Source organism: Sciurus vulgaris, assembly GCF_902686455.1.
Source record: "Sciurus vulgaris genome assembly, chromosome: 14".
NCBI lineage: Eukaryota > Metazoa > Chordata > Mammalia > Rodentia > Sciuridae > Sciurus > Sciurus vulgaris.
The window spans coordinates 87611167-87629373 of NC_136475.1; the positions used below are offsets into that span (position 1 = coordinate 87611167).

At 42.3% G+C, this 18207-nt stretch overlaps 1 protein-coding gene across 1 annotated transcript; it reads left to right on the forward strand.

Moving 5' to 3' along the window:
• The first annotated feature begins 13082 nt into the window (after positions 1 to 13082).
• On the forward strand, positions 13083 to 13945 carry LOC306644562 (high mobility group protein B3-like). The gene has a single exon (XM_079111609.1). The coding sequence runs from the start codon at positions 13105 to 13107 to the stop codon at positions 13705 to 13707; it is 603 nt and encodes a 200-aa protein (XP_078967735.1). The 5' UTR covers positions 13083 to 13104; the 3' UTR covers positions 13708 to 13945.
• The last annotated feature ends 4262 nt before the right edge of the window (positions 13946 to 18207 follow it).

Consider the following 18207-nt stretch of genomic DNA (forward strand, 5'->3'; position numbering starts at 1 on the left):
CTTCCGCGTTCCGAGTCCGGGCAGGGACGTGGCCCCGGGAGAACGGTTCCGAGGGAAGAAAAGACACCGGGCCTGCCACAGGCAACCCTGAGCCCCAGCGCAGGCCCGGCGCGGCTGGGCTACGCCCTCCCGAAGTAGCCAGGACCGGTCCCTGGCGGTCCTTGTGGTTACCAGTTCTTTAGAGCAGGCCACGTGTATTGGGAATCACTTTTCCTCAGCTGAGGAAGCAGATGTTCCAAGATTAGGGTCAAACCATGGACCCAGGCTGATCTGACAGCAAAACTGCCCTCCTGGCTGCCTCCCTCAGTCCCCCAGTCTCACATTGATAAACAGGACTTGGTGGCATACGAATGGCCTGGAGGGAATGTATTGACTTCATTGCCCAGAGAACCAAGACTAGTGAGTGCCTGGCACCCACTAGATATTTGTTACGTATTTTTGACGGAAATAAGTAGTGATTTAGGCCTCCCTCCTTTTCCTTCAAACGTGTTTGGGGCAGCTTCGATAATTTCAGGTTCGACTTCCAGGCAGTTTTGACTCCTTTCTCTTTGCAGAAAGATGGTAAAAGTACACGAACGATTAATTCTTCCCACCACCCACTCTGCCAGGTAGGTAATAGAGTCTTTAGATGTGCATGCTAAGAGTCAGGAAAGTTAGTAACTTATCTAATACCACAGAGCTACTAAATGACAACCTGGGATCTGGGCCACATCTGCCGACTCCAAGGCCCATTCTGCACTCTTTATAGTCTGCCCCCAGAATATCGTGGAGAAAAGTGAAACCCTCATACCAGATACAGTTAGAAATACAAATTTGAGGGCCACACTCCCTGGACTTGAATTCTACCTCTGCCAATTGCTATCTGTGTAGTCTTGAACAAGTCGTGAAATTTCTCTGGGCTTCAGTTTACTCAACTGTAACAGCAGGGATGAGTAATAATAGTATCTATCTCATAGGATTGTTAAGAGGATTAAATAAAATATATAAAGCACCTAGAACAGTGCATAACACATAACAATATATGTATTATCCCTATTATTACTATTGCATGTAATAGAATTTACTTGAAGGTCCAAAAGCCAGCGACAATACGTTCAATACCTGCAGTTTCACACTTACAAGGGGCATCACTTACGTTATATTCTATATTTTCGTTCCATTTTACATAAGTGGTACCTGGAGGGTTATGCAATGTAGCAGTTCCAAAAGGAAATCTGAAATCTGGTGTTCATGCCTTTAACATTCACCCTAAACATGAAGATACCAAAGATGCAAACAAATAGAAAAAGTTTCTCCAAAGAAAGTTTTGAAGTGCTGTTGTACTTTTCCTCTCTCAAGGGAGAAAGCAATTTTCAGGGTCTACTCAGAGAAGCTTTGATCTCAGGAGTTTGAGACCTGAGGTGACAGAAGAGGAAAAAGAGAGAGAGAGAGAGAGAGAGAGAGAGAGAGGGAGGGAGGGAGGGGTGGGGGAGGGGTTGGCAAACTGCATTTCCTATTTCTGTGAAGGATACCTGTGATTCTTTTTCCCCCAAGGGCTAAACAAACCTATGGGAAATGAGCTTGACACTTCTGTCACAGGGAATGTACATAAAGAGAGCTGTCTAGAGAAGCTGAATTGTTCAGCAGACAGACCCCCTCAAAGACCCTGTTGTTCCTGTACCATCCAACTGGAACAGAGATATCACCCACTTTGGGTATCACTTGGAGGACACCAGCAGAAGAATCTCCAAGACAAACACAAAATATGCTCTTTGAGGGAAAGAATCAGCCTTGAACATGACTGAGCCAGGGAACAGCAGAATCAAATCACCATGGACCCAGCCAGATGGAGCTGGAAACCCCACTCACTAGATAGACTTCATTCCTCCCCGGGGATCAGAGACAACAGCTGATGGGAAAGGGGAGAGCAGAGAAGACTGACCTCTACTACATCAGAGCTCTCAGACTTGTAATAGGCCAAATAGGGGAGGAAGAAGCTGTGCCTTGGTTAAAATTGTGAATCTAGACCATTATACTGGCCTTGAGGTTGTAACTGTGTTAAAAGTCATTAAATAACTTTTCACTAGCTGAGAGTGACCAGAAAAGTTCTAATAATGCTGGAGACTTCATTTAGACCAGCAGAAAAAAAAATAACCTATAGAAACTATTTCAAGATAATCAATGGTATTTTCTGTTTGTGCCCTGTGAAGTTCAGCCCATTTAATATACTGCTCTAATAATTATAAATGTGTTTCATGATACCCTCAATAATGCGAATTGGAACATAATTGAATTGGCTCCTTTTGTTGGCAGGTAAGTAAGTCCAGGTAAAGAAATACCAGGTGATCCCTTCATGAAACCAAAAGTAAAGGTTGGGTGACCCCCCATTAGTAACATGATTAGTGGGGTCCAGTGTCCCCAGAGCAGGCTGACTAAATGGGTGCCTACTACCACAGATTTCTGTAATCGCTGCCTTCAACTTCCTTCTCTGGATCTTGAATCCTGTCGTGATGGAGTTGTTCATCAATAAGCCTGTTCCTCTCTGCTGCAGCTCTTGGTTGGCGAGTCCTGCAGCCACCCTCTTTAGAATAGAAGAAACCTACTTCTCCATGTCCAGAGGAGGACTCAGTTAGGTGGGAACATGGCTGCTAGTAGGTGGCGCCTAACAGCAGCTAGAAGGGAAGAGAATGGACTGACTTTTAAAACTCCTAATTTGGATTTGCCTCCAACGTTTCTTTCTTTAACCTCATGATAACCCCACATTTCTTGTAATTGCATGTTTTGGACTCCACTAATCATGTTATAGTGCAACTTTACTATAATAACCATGCATCAGAGAGACTGTGTTATGTATTACAAATAAGCTATGATATAGCCACTGCAGAACAGATGGTTTTGCAAAGACAGGCTTTAAAAAAAAAAAAAAAAGTCCTTCAGATACCCAGGACAGTGCACACCAGATGAGCCTTATGCAAGATCCTGGATTGGTCACTCAAAGGCTACACACAGTCTATGTCTTAGTCTATTTGTGCTGCTATCACAGAATACCTGAGACTGGGTACTTCATAAAGAACAAAAAGGAGGATAGGAAGGAGGAAGATGAGGAGAAAATAATAACCTTTTCAGACTCCTTTGTAGTGAAAGACAGCCTTGAAAACCACTTCTGTCTAGAAGGATGTAAATGGTGATACCAGGTTAGCACTTCTAGAAGCGCTCTGTACAAATAAAGGGAAAGCTTTCTTCTTCCTCCCAGAAAGGCAGCAATGAGCCATGAAAGGTTACTGCACACTAAGGTTACTGAAGCAAAACAGAAGGAAACTGGACCTTTAATGAAGATGGTGAACTAAGTGACCAGCCCACATCTCTCTTCCCCCAGATCTCATGTGGCTCGCCGATGCCTTACTTAAATTTCTTTAAATTTCCTCTTGCCAGTAGCTGAACACATTCTTAAGAAGTACGGAAAAGAAAGAAGACAAAACATTTATCACTATGGATGTTGAGTAATGAATCTTTCAGAAAAAAATTTCGAATGGTCTATGATAGAGCAATAAGTAACCCATTATGGTCAGAAGGAGGAGACATTGGCCTGGGTCCTGAAAGCACCCTAAAACATGATCCTTTGAGCAGGTGTGATGGAACACACATGTAATCCCAGCGACTTGGAAAGCCAATGCAGGAGGATTGTAAGTTTGAGGACAATCTGGGAAATTTTGGGAGAACCTGTCTCACAATGAAAAATAAAAAGGACTGGGTTTGTAGCTCAGAGGTAGTTGACCCCCGTTACTTAAAAAAAAAAATCCTTGAATATATGGTCATTTCTTCACAAGTAAAAATGAAAATGAAATATTCTATGTGTGGTGAAGGACATGACCCAGGCCAGGGAACATAAACCAAAGTACATTATTTGCTTTGTCCCTTCATTAATGCCAACTCCACCACCAGTTCCTAGCCCCAACTTTTGGGAATAGTAAAGCAAGCTGCCTAAGGATTTAGCCACCAAGAGGAAAGAAACAGCAAGAGAGATTGTTTTAATATAAAAGAAGTTGAATAGAAAATACAATATCTTCATTATATAACCCCCTACTCAGTCCTTCTTACAGTCATGCTACAAACCTACCCATCTTTTCACACAAGTGACAGCAGTCTTCTCCTTCATTAAATGCTGTCCATGAAGTCTGTCTCCAGATTCATGTGATAGGAGGGAAAAACGTCTCAAGAATACTTGCTCTGGATCTTGAATATGATAATGTCTCTCAGCAGAAATCCCTTTGTCCTCTGCTCCAGCTCTTAGGTGGTAAGTCTCCTGCAGCCACTGTCCTTGGAGTGGCACACCCGATCCTCCATGTGCAGCCTCCTGCTTCATTTCAGCCTCAGAACCTGCCACTCTCTTCCACAAACGTTGCTTTCCAGTAGGTCAAACTGCATAGCAGTTCTTGCATACAGAGTGCCTTGCACTGCCATGCATTTTCTTATGCTAGTAATTTCTTGCTGTGTCACAGCTACCCAAAATTTCATGACTCACTGCAACAACCAGTTTATTTGCTCAAGATCCTGTGGGTCAGCAGTTGGGTGGGATTAGCTGGATGGCTCCTCTTCTCCCCATGGCATTCCTGGGCTTCGCTCGGTTGCATTTAGCTGGTGTCTCAACTGGGCTGGAAAGTCTGAGAAGACCTAATTCCACGGGTGGTGGCCCAGCATTCCCGCAGAGGGCCCTGCTTTCTCCGTGTGGTCAGCTTGTACTTCCTCACAGCAGATAGGTACCAGCGAAGACAGACTTCCTATATGGCTGCTGGGTTCCACCAGGATGTGTTCCAAAAATAGAAAGGAGATGTGCATATCTCTTATTAGTCTTGGAAGTAGTACATTGTCACTTCTGCCAATTCTCTTGGGCACAGAGCCCAAACTCATGGGGAGAAGAAATACACTCTACTCCTCAACACAATCAATGGCAAAGAGTTCGTGACCATTTATTATAAACTTTCCTTGTATAATACATTAGGTATATTTATTACATACCTATCTCCTTGGTAAACTCCTAATTATCATTTGGATTCAGCCAAGTGAGCACCTTACCACAATCCTACTACCTGAATGTTGATTTCTACTTCTCCTTAAAATATGTAATCTTTGCTGGATAAATGGCTGTCCAGAATAAAGGCTCCTTTCTTTCAGGCTTCCTGTAGCTAGATATGGCCTGTGGTCTGGCCAGTATGTATGTATGTATGTAAACAGAAGTGTCAAAGGAGACTTCTGGGAAATGTCCCTAAGGAAGATAGTACCTGGGATTTTAGATTTCTTTCTCTTTTTTTGGTACTGGGGGTTTAACCCAGGCGCACTTAACCACTGAGATGTATCCTCAGTTCTGTTCTATTCTTTATTTTTAGACAGGGTCTCACTAAGTTGCTTAGGGCCTCACTAAATTGCTGATGCTGGCTTTGAACATGCTATCCTCCTGCTTCAGCCTGCTGAGTCACAAGGTGCCACCACACCTGGCATGTCTTCAGATTTTTACAGGAGATAATAAATACTTGTCTTTCTTTGGGGGTTTCTGTCCCACATAGCCATAGTGAATCCTATTTTAAATACCCCTGCTAGTTATCTATTTCTACAAAACAAATTGTTCCAAAATCCAGTGACCTTTACAAACAAACATTATCATTTGGAGCTTCTGTGGAACAGGAATTCAGGAGCAGTGTGGCTGGGCAGCTCCACTGGGAGTCCCTCTTATAGTGACAGTCAAGCTTCTGGAGGGGAATGCAACCATCCAAAGATCTGGCTCGGACTGGAGGATCAGCTTCACAAGGTAGGTCACTCACATGATGTTAGTGGGAAGCCTGTTTTCCACATGCCACATGCCTCATCTTGGACGACTTCACTGCTGTCATGATACATCTGCTGGTGCCTCACCCCCACTTCCCTGCAGATGCGAGCAATACTAGCTTACAAAGCAGAATGAGCAATATCTTCTATGGCATGGTACAGCCATCGAAGTCACACACTGTCACTTCTTCAGTCTCTTATTGGTCACATAGGCCCATTCAATGGGGAATGGGCCTATACCCATAGTAGTGTGGACACCAGTCGATGATAATCCTTGGGCAATCATCTCAGAAGCAGGCTACCAGAGGCCCCTGCCTCCCTGACAGACTCCTGATTCTGTTCATATAGCAAGCAGTAATGCAGGAACAAGCATGTTCATAAAGCATCCTCTGGGGTAAATCTTGCTGCTTTCAGATGAGCCATTGCGACCGCTCAACTTGTTGGCTGAGCTTTCCCTGTTTTTCATAATTTACCTGACTTAGTGATTTGGACATGGAGAGGCTCACATTTAAATATCCTCCTTCTGCCTGATATTTCCTGCAGCTTCTGAGCTGAGCAACAATATATTGAATTTTATGCTTTTGTCAAAATAAGTTGTCAGAAACTGGTCCAGATCTATTAGAATGCAACATGATTCCTGCTGCCCTGGCATTCACCTGATGGTGCAGGGACCAGAGGGGGCCTGGCCAACAGACATAAATCCAGAGATCTATAACTCTGTATCCCCTGAAGAAGTGGCCATAAAGTCCTTCACTCCAGATATATAGAGGGAGGGAGACAAAGGGCGGACTGGAGGAGTTTCAGAGGGACTGTAAAACAGAAAAAGAGATCTTACTAACTGTCAGTCTCATTATAAGCAAGCCTGGCAGGGGCATGATTTGTGGCCGGGTGCTGCCTGGCCGGCAGGCATGACCATGGCTCTCTCCCCCATGCCTGCCATCTTGAGTGCTCATCAGCCCCTGTGAGTGATGCAGAGGACTCCTGGGGAAATGGTGCTGCACTGGGAGTCAGAGCGAGAGAACGCTGCCTGGAGGTGTGAGCGTTGGGGAAGTCTGCGCCCGACACATTCTGAATTCAGCAGCCTGGAACCAATCAGGATCGCGCCTTCCTCGCTGTGGGACGCTGCCATGTTGCCTCTGCTCACGGGGTTGGGCTTGCTTCCTCTGCTTCCCACCCGGGGTCCTCATGCACCGCACCGTCTGCCTGTGACACTGATCACTGGGTTTTGTGTTAACATGTCTTGGGAGTATTTTAGTGTCGCCGCCCGCGGCAACAGTCGCGTGGATATTGTTACCGCCTGCAGCAACAATTGCGTGGGTATTTATCAGAGGTGGACTGGAAACGAACTACTTCTACTATCTTTCTTTTAGTGGGCTGCTTTCTTGCTTGTTTGCTTGTTCCCTAGCTATAGAGGAAGTTTTAGAAAAAGAGAGAGGAAGAAAAGGCTTTGCTTAAAGGAGAACCTTTGCTTATCGGAGAGGCTACACTTTCAGAGATGCTACTTCTTAGAGTTCTGCTACTTCTTCTTAAAGGTGCATCCTACATCCTGTGTCCTAAAGGTGTGTGCTAGAAGTGCGTGCTAAAAGCGTGTCTATGGTGCATCCCGGGTACTGCGATCTATGATCTGTGATGTGCCATCTGCCTTCTGCGATCTATCAGAGGTGCTGCTTATACTCGGCCCAGCAATCTAGAGGTGTGGCTTATCCTTTTTGCTTCCTATAGGTGTGTGTCTTATATACCTAAGGTAGCCAATCAGCTTAGGATTAGCACAATTGAAGCACGCCCCTTGGTACCAATCAAGAAAGAATGAGGAATATCTGTGACCACTAGCGCAGAGGAGACATTAATCAGGCAAAAGTAGATCACACTGTGTTAACACTAACTATGCACCGCCTCTTGGCTCAACGCCAGCCGCCTCTTAAGGTTACCCAGACATGTCTTCTGCATTTTAGCAGCTGAATCAGGACAACTTACTATATTAAAAAGGGAGGAGATAATTTCTAAAAAGGTCAGGAATTCTTCAAAATGCCTGGAAACAATAATTCTGCATATAGAAATTTATACTGCCTGGTACCTAAGGATTCTTACAATCCTAAGAATGGGAATTTGCAAAGTCTGCTTCAAGTATAGCTCTGAACAGTGATGTTCCAGTTGCTATGAGTGCATTATAAATTACCCTAAAATGTGACTTAAGACATTCACTTATTTTGCTTATCAATTCTATGGGTGGGGGACCTGGGAGAGTATGCAGCAGGAATGGTCTATCTCTGTTCCACAATGCCCAGGAGGACCTCCACTACAAGACCAAGGCTGGAGGCTGGAATCAGAAGAGTCCGTCACTCACAGTTGATACACTTATCAATGGGGTCCTAGCTGAGGCTATTAGATGCCACAGCATCTCACATGTCTGGGCCCTCGCACAACATGTTGGTTGTACCAAAAGGTCAGCATCCCACGGGCTATGTGGTCTTTAATGGCCACACTTCAGAACAAGAAGTGTCACTTCCTCTTCATTCTATTGAGACAATTATAAAGGTCTCCCACTTCAAGGACAGATATCCTGTATTCCAGATATATTCTTTCTCACCTCCATTGTGAAGTAGCAATCCAGTTTCCTCCTGGGGATCAGGATCAACTACCCAACCCAGTATAGTAAGTCCCTTTTCTGCCCGTTGGTTCAGAGATACCAAAGTGACTGGGTGGCAGTCCTAACTTCCCATAGGTCGGGATTACTGCCATGTCTTCAGGGGAAGTATTCCTCCCTTTGGAATTAAGACATCCAGGCTAGCAGAGCATGAAGTTAAGAGGAAAGGAAGTGTAACTTTGCTTATAGTCTTCTAGAGGTGACAGTGCCCCTCCTGTTCCTCCCATCTCTTGATCATTGACCTGTGAACCACGGTTATGGGAGAAACAGCACCACATGTTAATCACTAACTCAGAGCATATGGTTAGCTTTGGAAATGTGACCTGCCGCAGTGAATGTATTCTATCTGCTAACTTGGAAGATGCCTCTGCCTTGGGAAGAAATGGAAACATGAGACCCGAGAGTGAGCAGGCCCTATGTGTTAGTGCCCAGGATACCTTTGCAGGATTCTTTACTTACTGGTCACCTAACAAAATATATATATTTTTTTAGGGTTTAATAGTTTTCATAATTATTTTCTAATTTTTTAATTAAAATATTTTTTATTTTTACAAACACATTTTGATTCATTGTACACAAATGAGGTACAGCTTTTCATTTCTATGGTTGTACACAATGTAGATTCACACCACCACATGTAATCATACATATATAGGGTAATACTGTCTGTTTCGTTCTACTGTTTTTTTATCCCCACCCCCTCCCATCCTTTTTTCCTCTACACCATCCAAAGTTCCTTCATTCTTCTCCTCCCTTCATCAGCCCCCCTCATTATATATTGTCATGCACTTATCAGAGAAAACATTTGGCCTTTGGTTTTTTGGGCTTGGCCTATTTCACTTAGCATGATATTTTCCAACTTCATCCATTTACCAGCAAATGTCATAATTTTTTCTTCTTTATGGCTGAGTAATATTCCATTGTATATATATATAGCACAGTTTCTTTATCCATTCGTCAGTTGAAGGCCATCTAGGTTGGTTCCACAATCTAGCTATTGTGAATTGAGCTGCTATGAACATTGATGTGGCTGCATCACTGTAGTATGCTGATTTTCAGTCCTTTGGGTATAAACTGAGGAGTGGAATAGCTGGATCAAATGGTGGGTCCATTCCAAGCTTTTTGAGGAATCTCCATACTGCCCTCCAGAGTGGCTATACCAATTTGCAACTCCACCAGCAATGTATGAGTGTGCCTTTTTCCCCACATCCACGCCAACATTATTATTGCTTGTGTTCTTGACAGCAGCCATTCTAATTGAGTTAGATGAAATCTTAGGGTGGTTTTAATTTGCATTTCTCTAATTACTAGGGATGATAAGCACTTTTTCATGTATTTGTTGATCACCTGTGTATCTTCTTCTGTGAAGTGTCTATCCAGCTCCTTAACCCATTTATTGATTGGGTTCTTTGTATTTGGGGTGTAAAATTTTTTAAGTTCTTTATAAACTTTGGAGATGAGTGTGCTGTCTGAAGTGTATGGAAAAGATTTTCTCCCACTCTGTAGGCTCTCTTTTCACATTATTGTTTCCTGTGCTGAGAAAAAACTTTTTTAGTTTGAATCTATCCCACTTATTGATTCTTGCTTTTATTTCTTGCGCTGTGGGGGTCTTGTTAAGGAAGACTGGTCCTAAGCCAACGTAATGGAGATTCGGGCCTAATTTTTCTTCTGTTTGGTGAAGGGTCTCAGGTCTAATTCCTAGATCCTTGATCCATTTTGAGTTGAGTTTTGTACAGAGCGAGAGATAGGGGTTTAATTTCATTTTACTGCATATGGATTTCCAGTTTTGCCAGTATCATTTGTTGAACAGGCTATCTTTTCTCCATTGTAAGTTTTTGGCACTGTTGTCTAGTATGAGATAACGGTACTTATCTCTGTGTCTTCTGTCCTGTACCACTGGTCTACCAATGCTGTTTGGTGCCAATACCATACTGTTTTTGTTACTATTGCTCTATAGTAGAGTCTGGTATAGTGATAACTCCTGCATCATTCTTCCTGCCCAAGATTGCTTTGGTATTCTGGTTCTTTTGTTCTTCCAGATGAATTTCATGATTGCTTTTTCTGTTTCTATGAGAAATGTCATAGGGATTTTAATTGGAATTGCATTAAGTCTGTATAGTGCCTTTGGAAGTATGACCATTTTGATAATATTGATTCTACCTATCCAAGAACATGGGAGATCTTTCCATCTTCTAAGGTCTTCCTCAATTTCTTTCTTCAATGTTTTGTAGTTTTCATTGTAGAGGTATTTCACCTCTTTGGTTAGATTGATTCCCAAGTTGTTGTTTTTTTTTTTTTTTTTTTTGAGGGGGGGCTATTGCAAATGGAGTTGTTTTCCTCATTTCCCTTTCAGATGTTTCATCGAACAAAACATATTAAGTGCCTCCTGTGCACCCTAGCCTGCAGTAGTGCCGAGGATACAGAGAGAAATAAGACATGCTTTGCTTTCAAGATGATCAAAGTTCTTCCAGTGAGATAAAATGCTGTGCTGCAGGGATGGTGTGGAACCTGGGATGTCTCTGTGGCTTCTTCCTCCAGAGGCTCTCTTCTGTCCAAGGCTCTCCCACCTGCATCCTCTTTCAAGCAAAGTAGCCTCCTGATGGCAGCTTAGAAATCCAAGAGAGAGGAAGCTGAAGCTGCAGGGCTTTCTCAAAGCCTGAGCTCAGCCCAGATTCAAGGGGAAGAGACATAAGCTCCACCTATAGTGCTTCTCTGCCACAAAGGACTACAAGGACTGGGACACTTGAAGTCCTTTGGTCTAGACTCCCTTTCTAGTTATGTGACTGAATTCGAAACCTGCCCTCTTAACACCTCACCCTACCCCAGTTTTTATATGAGATATCTTGCCTAATACATGCTAAAACAGAATATTTGTTATGCCCCACCTACTTGTTTGAAAGAAATTTCAGCTCCACATTCAATCATTTATACCAGTGATCCTCAAATGCAAGCAGGTCAGCATTATTCCAGGGAGCTCTTGCCACCACAGATTCCTAGATCTAGTCCACAGGAAGGTGTGTCTCCTGACTCTGGGTGAAGCCCAGGAATGAGAAATTAAGAAGTTCTCTAGGCGATTCTGATGCAGGAACCACATATAAAGAGCAAGGTTATTTTAGAATATTGTTCTTTAGGACTCAACAATAGGGTCATGTTGATTTTGTGCCTTTATTCTTAGATGCCATGTTATTTCTTATCTCTTGAACCCTCAAAGATAAAGCTAATCTGGTAGGGACAGATTTTAATCAGTAATCTATTGGAATAGGGAAAAGGGTCCAAAGCGAACTGAACTCAACTTGGGAGAGGGGACCTGTGATGTTGGGGGCTATGCCATGCGGACTACGCCAAGATGGCGCCTGGCAGCCAGCCAGAAGTTGTTTTGATCACATTGGCGGTGAGGAAGTTGATTAACATAAACACGCTCAGGTGTTTTATCATTGGCCGTATTCAAGTGAGTCCACGCACACAACGTGGGCACATGTGTTCCCAAGTGCTCCTGTTCGTGCCTGCTCGTTTTGACCTTTGCTGTGATTAGGCAGCTGGCTCCTCATCTGATCTCCGCTTAACTGGCATGGCCCTACCCTCTGCCTCTTGGAGGGAATATAAGCGGGCAGAAGGCAGAAGACAGATGGCAGATGGCAGATCGCAGATCGGAGGACTAAGAACACACCTCTAGGTTGCAGATCACAGATCGCAGTATGCAGACACACCACTAAGAAGCACCACTGATAGCACCTTTATCACGCACCTTTAGTTCGCAGGATGCAGGACGCACCTCTAAGAAGAAGCAGCAGAACTCTAAGAAGAAGTAGAAGATCTCTGAAAGCGTAGCAAGTCTCTTTTCCTCTAAGCAAAGTCTTTCTCCGTCTCAAAGCCTCTCTTCCTCTAAAATCAAGCAAGCCTATCTTCCTCTATAAGCTAGAGAATAAGCAAGCAAGCAAGGAAGCAGCTCAGGAATAGAAGTAGTTTATTTCCAGTCCACTTCCACTAAATACCTGCAAGATTGTTGCTGCAGGCAGTAACAAATATCCGCAGGATTGTTGCTGCGGGCGGCGACACTGTGAGGCTTCAACACAGCCAGAAAAGGGAAATATTATAAAGGTTGGTCAGTGTAAACACTGATCAGACTACCCGGGTTTGCTAGTTGACAATCATCTAAGTTAGCATTCCACCTTCCCTGAGCCTTCAGACAGAGGTCCTGCCCTTCCTGGCAATTGCATTTCAAAGGAATGACTTTCAGGATCTTCAAAGAGACACTCTGGAATTGTCAAAGAAACATGTACATCTCAAAGGGACAAAGGAAGGATCACAATTGTAAACCATTTTTAATAAATGCTTTAAGAAAGGGGGTGGAGTATTGGCTAGAGAAAAACAGTACATACTTCTGGTAGACTTGAGCTTAATTAAGCAAATGTTTGAAGGGTGATTAGGACCATACAGTCTGACATTAATCTGACTACAAATAGTTGATCACTATTGGTGTTTATGTCTTTAAATCGGGGGAAAAAATAGAGGGTGGATAAAATCATTTGTGCTGAGCATGTAGTGCTTTTTTTAAAAATGTTTCTCTTGGGCTCTCGTGGAGGCAGCTAGCGCGAGGCTGGGGAGTGCTGAGCCGCGCGTCATGCCCTGTGCTGCCCAGACTAGCGAACAATACAGTCAGGATGGCTAAAGGTGACCCCAAGAAACCAAAGGGCAAGATGTCTGCTTATACCTTCTTTGTGCAGACTTGCAGGGAAGAACACAAGAAGAAAAATCCAGAAGTCCCTGTCAATTTTGCAGAATTTTCCAAGAAGTGCTCTGAGAGGTGGAAGACAATGTCTGGGAAGGAGAAATCTAAATTTGATGAAATGGCAAAGGCGGATAAAGTGCGCTATGATCGGGAAATGAAGGATTATGGACCAGCTAAGGGAGGCAAGAAGAAAAAGGACCCTAATGCCCCCAAAAGACCCCCGTCTGGATTCTTCCTGTTCTGTTCAGAATTCCGCCCCAAGATCAAGTCCACAAATCCTGGTATCTCCATTGGAGATGTCGCCAAAAAGCTGGGTGAGATGTGGAATAACTTAAGTGACAGTGAAAAGCAGCCATACGTCACTAAGGCTGCAAAGCCAAAGGAGAAATATGAGAAGGATGTCGCTGACTATAAGTCTAAAGGAAAGTTTGATGGCGCAAAGGGTCCTGCTAAAGTTGCCCGGAAAAAAGTGGAAGAGGAAGATGATGAAGAGGAGGAGGAAGAAGAGGAGGAGGAGGAGGAGGAGGATGAATAAAAAACTTTATCCGTCTCCTTGTGAATATCTTAGAGTAGGGGAGCGCCATGATCGACACATCTCATTTTAGATGTGTCTGTTTCTCTCATTAGGTTCAGTTACAGAATTTGATCACGATCATATTGTAGTCTCTCAAAGTGCTCTAGAAATTGTCAGTGGTTTACATGAAGTGGCCCTGGGTGTCCAGAGCACCCTGAAACTGTATCAAAGTTGTACATATTTCCAAACATTTTTAAAAGGGAAAGGCACTCTCGTGTTCTCACTCTGTGCACTTTGCTGTTGGTGTGACAAGGCATTTGAAGATGTTTCTGGCATTTTTTTTTTTTTAATTTGTAAGGTGGTGTTAACTATATGGTTATTGGCTAGAAATCCTCAGTTATCAACTGTACATATCTATAGTCTGTAAAAAGAACAAAACAACCAAGAAAAACTCTTGATGCTCCTTGCTGGCGTTGAGGCTGTGGGGGAAGATGCCTTTTGGAGGGGCCATAGCTCAGGGCGTGCACTGTGAGGCTGGACCTGTTGACACTGCGGTGGGCATCCATTTAGCTTCAGGTTGTCTTGCTTTTGTATATAGTGATATAGCATTCTGCTGCCTTTCTTAGTTGTGGAAAAAGGGGGGTCAGCTGGCATGAGAAGTGTTTGAATTTTTTTTAGTTAAGTACAGTAGATTTTAAACTTTGTTTTCAAACAAACTGTAGAACTTTTCATTGTCAGCAAAGAGCCACTGCATCAATGAAAGTTCAAGAACCTTCTGTACTTAAATACAATTTGCAATGTTATGTTATTTTTTGTATGTTTAGAATGCTGAAATGTTTTTGAAGTTAAATAAACAGTATTACATTTTTAAAACTGAAAAAAAAAGTTTCTCTTAATTCTTTTTGTTGTTTTTAGATGTACATGACAGGAGGGTATATTTTGACATATTATAGATAACACGGAGTGCAACTGATTCCATTTTTGATCCCATTCTGTGGTTGTACATGATATGGAGTTATTGGTTATGTAAATCATATATGAACATAGGAAAGTTACATCCAGTTCATTCTACTGTCTTTCCTACTTCCACCCCCCACGCTTCCCTTCATTCCCCTTTGTCTGATAGTGAATTTCTATACTTCTCCTTACCCTCCTTTGATGTGGGTTAGCGTTCACATATCAGAGAGAACATTCTGCCTTTGGTTTTGGGGATTGACTTATTTCACTTAGCATGATAGTCTCTGGGTCCATCCATTTGCCAGCAAATGCCATAATTTCATTCCTCTTTATGGTTGAGTAATATACCATTGTGTATATATACCACATTTTCTTTATCCATTCATCTGTTGAAGGGTAGCTAGGTTGGTTCCATAGCTTGGCTGTTGTGAATTGAGCTGCTATAAATATTGATGGGGCTATGTCACTGTAGTATGCTGACTTTAAGTCCTTTGGGTATAAGCTGAGGCGTGGGATAAATGGGTCAAATGGTGGTTCTAGTCCAAGTTTTCTAAGGAAACTCCACACTGTTGTCCAGTGTGGTTGCACCAATTTGCAGTCCCACCAGCAATGTATGAGCGAACATTTTCCCCCCACATCCTCACCAACATTTAGTTACTTATATTCTTGATAATGGCCATTCTGACAGGAGTGAGAGGAAATCTCAATGTAGTTTGAGTCTATAGTTTTTATAGGCCAAGACTGAGACCTAGCCAAAAAGAGGACCCTGGCCAATGTGGGTGAAGGAGAGAATCTTGCCAGAATCATGCTTTATTTTAGGTCCCCAAGTCCCATTTTTACATTAGGAAATCAAGACACAGATAGATTAAATAATTTTGGCAAGGCCTTAGAACTAGTTCATCACAGAGTCGTGACTCAAACTAAGGTTCTTGTGACTCTAGAGTCTGTCCCAGAGGCGGGGGAAGCTAAAAGATCTAAACTAAAAGATCCTACGAGTCAAAACTCATGGTGGGGAGGTGTAGAAGAAGTTACACTCTATAAATGTACACTGACTGCATTTGAGTTTTATTTCTTAAGTTCAGTGTAAATTCTTGAGCAATTTTTAGCGTACTGATACATTTGGCTTTAACATACTATTTTTTTTTTTTTTCTGCAGTGTTGGGGATTGAACCTAGGGCCTATCTCCCTAGTCCCTATTTTCTTAAATCACAACTTAAATTTCATAGATTTGTATCTCCCCTTAAATGTCTTTAAAATTTTCTTTAAGTTAATTCCTTCAGGACTTAGATTGCAATGTTTCTTTTAAAAATAATTTATTTCATGTTTGTATCAGAATATAATAATTTTAACTTAAAACTATAGGAATTTCACATTAGGAACATTTTTTAATTGAAATCTAAAATGATAAGCATTTCAATAGGAAATAGTTTACTACAAAGGAGCTAAAACCAGTTTCAGTGAGAGATTCAATAATTCTTACCTTGTTTTGAATTCTTGGTGCTTAATTTGGCTTTCCCACACTGCAGAAGTCTGGTCTGATATTTTAATAACTTCTCCATTTCAGTTAGTACTTTGTGCTATCAAAACACATTATTAATTATTCCTCAGACTCATTGAATCCTTGCTCTTTTGGCTAATATTTCCACTGTAGTCTTTTCATTAGAGAAAACTCAAAAATAAACTAAAGGAGTTGACCATAATTTCACTACAACAGTAGGAAAGGACTAGGGATATAGCTCTGTTGGTAGAGTGCTTGCCTTGTAAGCACAAGGCCCTGGGTTCAATCCCTAGTACCACAAAAACAAAACAATAACAACAAAAAAACAGTAGGAAAAAGTTTAATTCACAAATTGTCTACTTAGTGAGAGAAATGTTTGTGGGGCCTATAGTATTTTTCAGGATAAAGTAATTTTAAAGATCACAGTTGGTCTTTTAAATTAACAAGGATTTTTCTATATTATATATTTATATTTTTATTCATCGTCATATTGATGATCATGAATAAATAGTGCAGGCAATACAAATTTATTCAGGACCTACCTTCAAGTTGGGTTTACAGATTTCCTGTCAATAAAGAATTACCATCTTTTGCTTTTGTAGTTGTCCTTTGAATTTTTGAATTTCTGGCATTATTTGACATTCTCTAGGCAAGTCTCTGGACTTGATTGGCAGTCACTGTAAGAGGAAACTGTGATTTCACTGAACTTGCTCTCGGTTGGTGACACACGACTCTCAGTCATTTGTAAAATTCCCGACCAAATATTCTGGGGGAGCCCCAGAGGTGTCTGGTACAAGTCAGCAAACAAGTACTAGTTCCTTCTGGACTCTGCCAATTGTCTCCCTGTGGAGCCATTGTTGATCTGCTGTCGGGTCTGAGCTGTCGGTGAGCTGCAGAGTTATTTGCGGCAGTGAAGAAGGCCTGCCCCTTTTTGCTTCCCTCGGCTAGATTCAGAGTGTTTCCTTTCAGGCAATTTTTCAGACAAGACATCCTTATAAACCCCCACAACCAACCAAGAGCGCTAACTGAAATACAAAAACAAAACCGCAGCTTTAAAAATGAATCGATGAGCCTGCATGGTAGCACCTGCCTGTAATTGCAGCTAATTGGGAGGCTGAGGAAGGAGGATCACAAGTTCCAGGCCAGCCGTGGCAACTTAGAAGAGACCCTGAGATCCTGGCAGGGTGCCCCTGGGTTCAATCTCCAGTTAAGAGAGAGAGCGCTTTAATTTGAGATTGATTTGAGAGTCCAGAGCTTTGATTTGAGATTGATTTGAGAGTCCAGAGCTTTGATTTAAGATTGATTTGAGAGTCCAGAGCTTTGATTTCAACACTGAAAACAGAGGTAGGGTAGAACAGGGGAGACTGGGAAACAAAGGCTGGGGTCTATACAGAGAGGAACTGGACAGTTGTTCACAAAAGGAGTCCTATATAGCATCCATGAATACTTCAAACACTGCACAAAGAAAGGAACCACCATAAGCCAAAGTGGACAGGGAAGCAATAGAGCCTCAAAGGCTTCAGGTACTATCATTCAGATTCTATCATTAATATTTTATAATACTTTATTATATATCTTTCCATTTATTTATTCTTTACCCTATCCATTAATCCACTTTAGTTTTTGATGCACTTCAAAATATATAACAAATCATCTATCTTTGCTTTTAAATAAAATAAAAGAAAAATATATTCTAATTTTTAGTCAATAACTGATAAATTTCCAATGTATTTTTAGCAAATTTTTTTTGGGGGGGGCGGTCAGAAATTGAACTCAGGGGCACTTGACCACCAAGCCACATCCCCAGCCCTATTTCATATTTTATTTAGAGACAGGGTCTCACTGAGTTGCTTAGCACTTTGCTTTGGCTGAGGCTGGCTTTGAAGTTGAGAACCTCCTGCCTCAGCCTCCTGAGCTGCTGGGATTACAGGCATGGACACCTTAGCAATGTTTTTACTCACTTTTCCCTCTTCTTGCCGATTTTTGTATCTGTCATTCCACATTTTGTTGTCACATATAATTTGTGAGTGAGGAAGATGGAGGAGAAAATGGCCTGTTGGAATGTG

Bases quoted from the DNA above. Each gene is read 5' to 3' on its own strand.
- LOC306644562 (XM_079111609.1), top strand. From the start codon at position 13,105: ATGGCTAAAGGTGACCCCAAGAAACCAAAGGGCAAGATGTCTGCTTAT.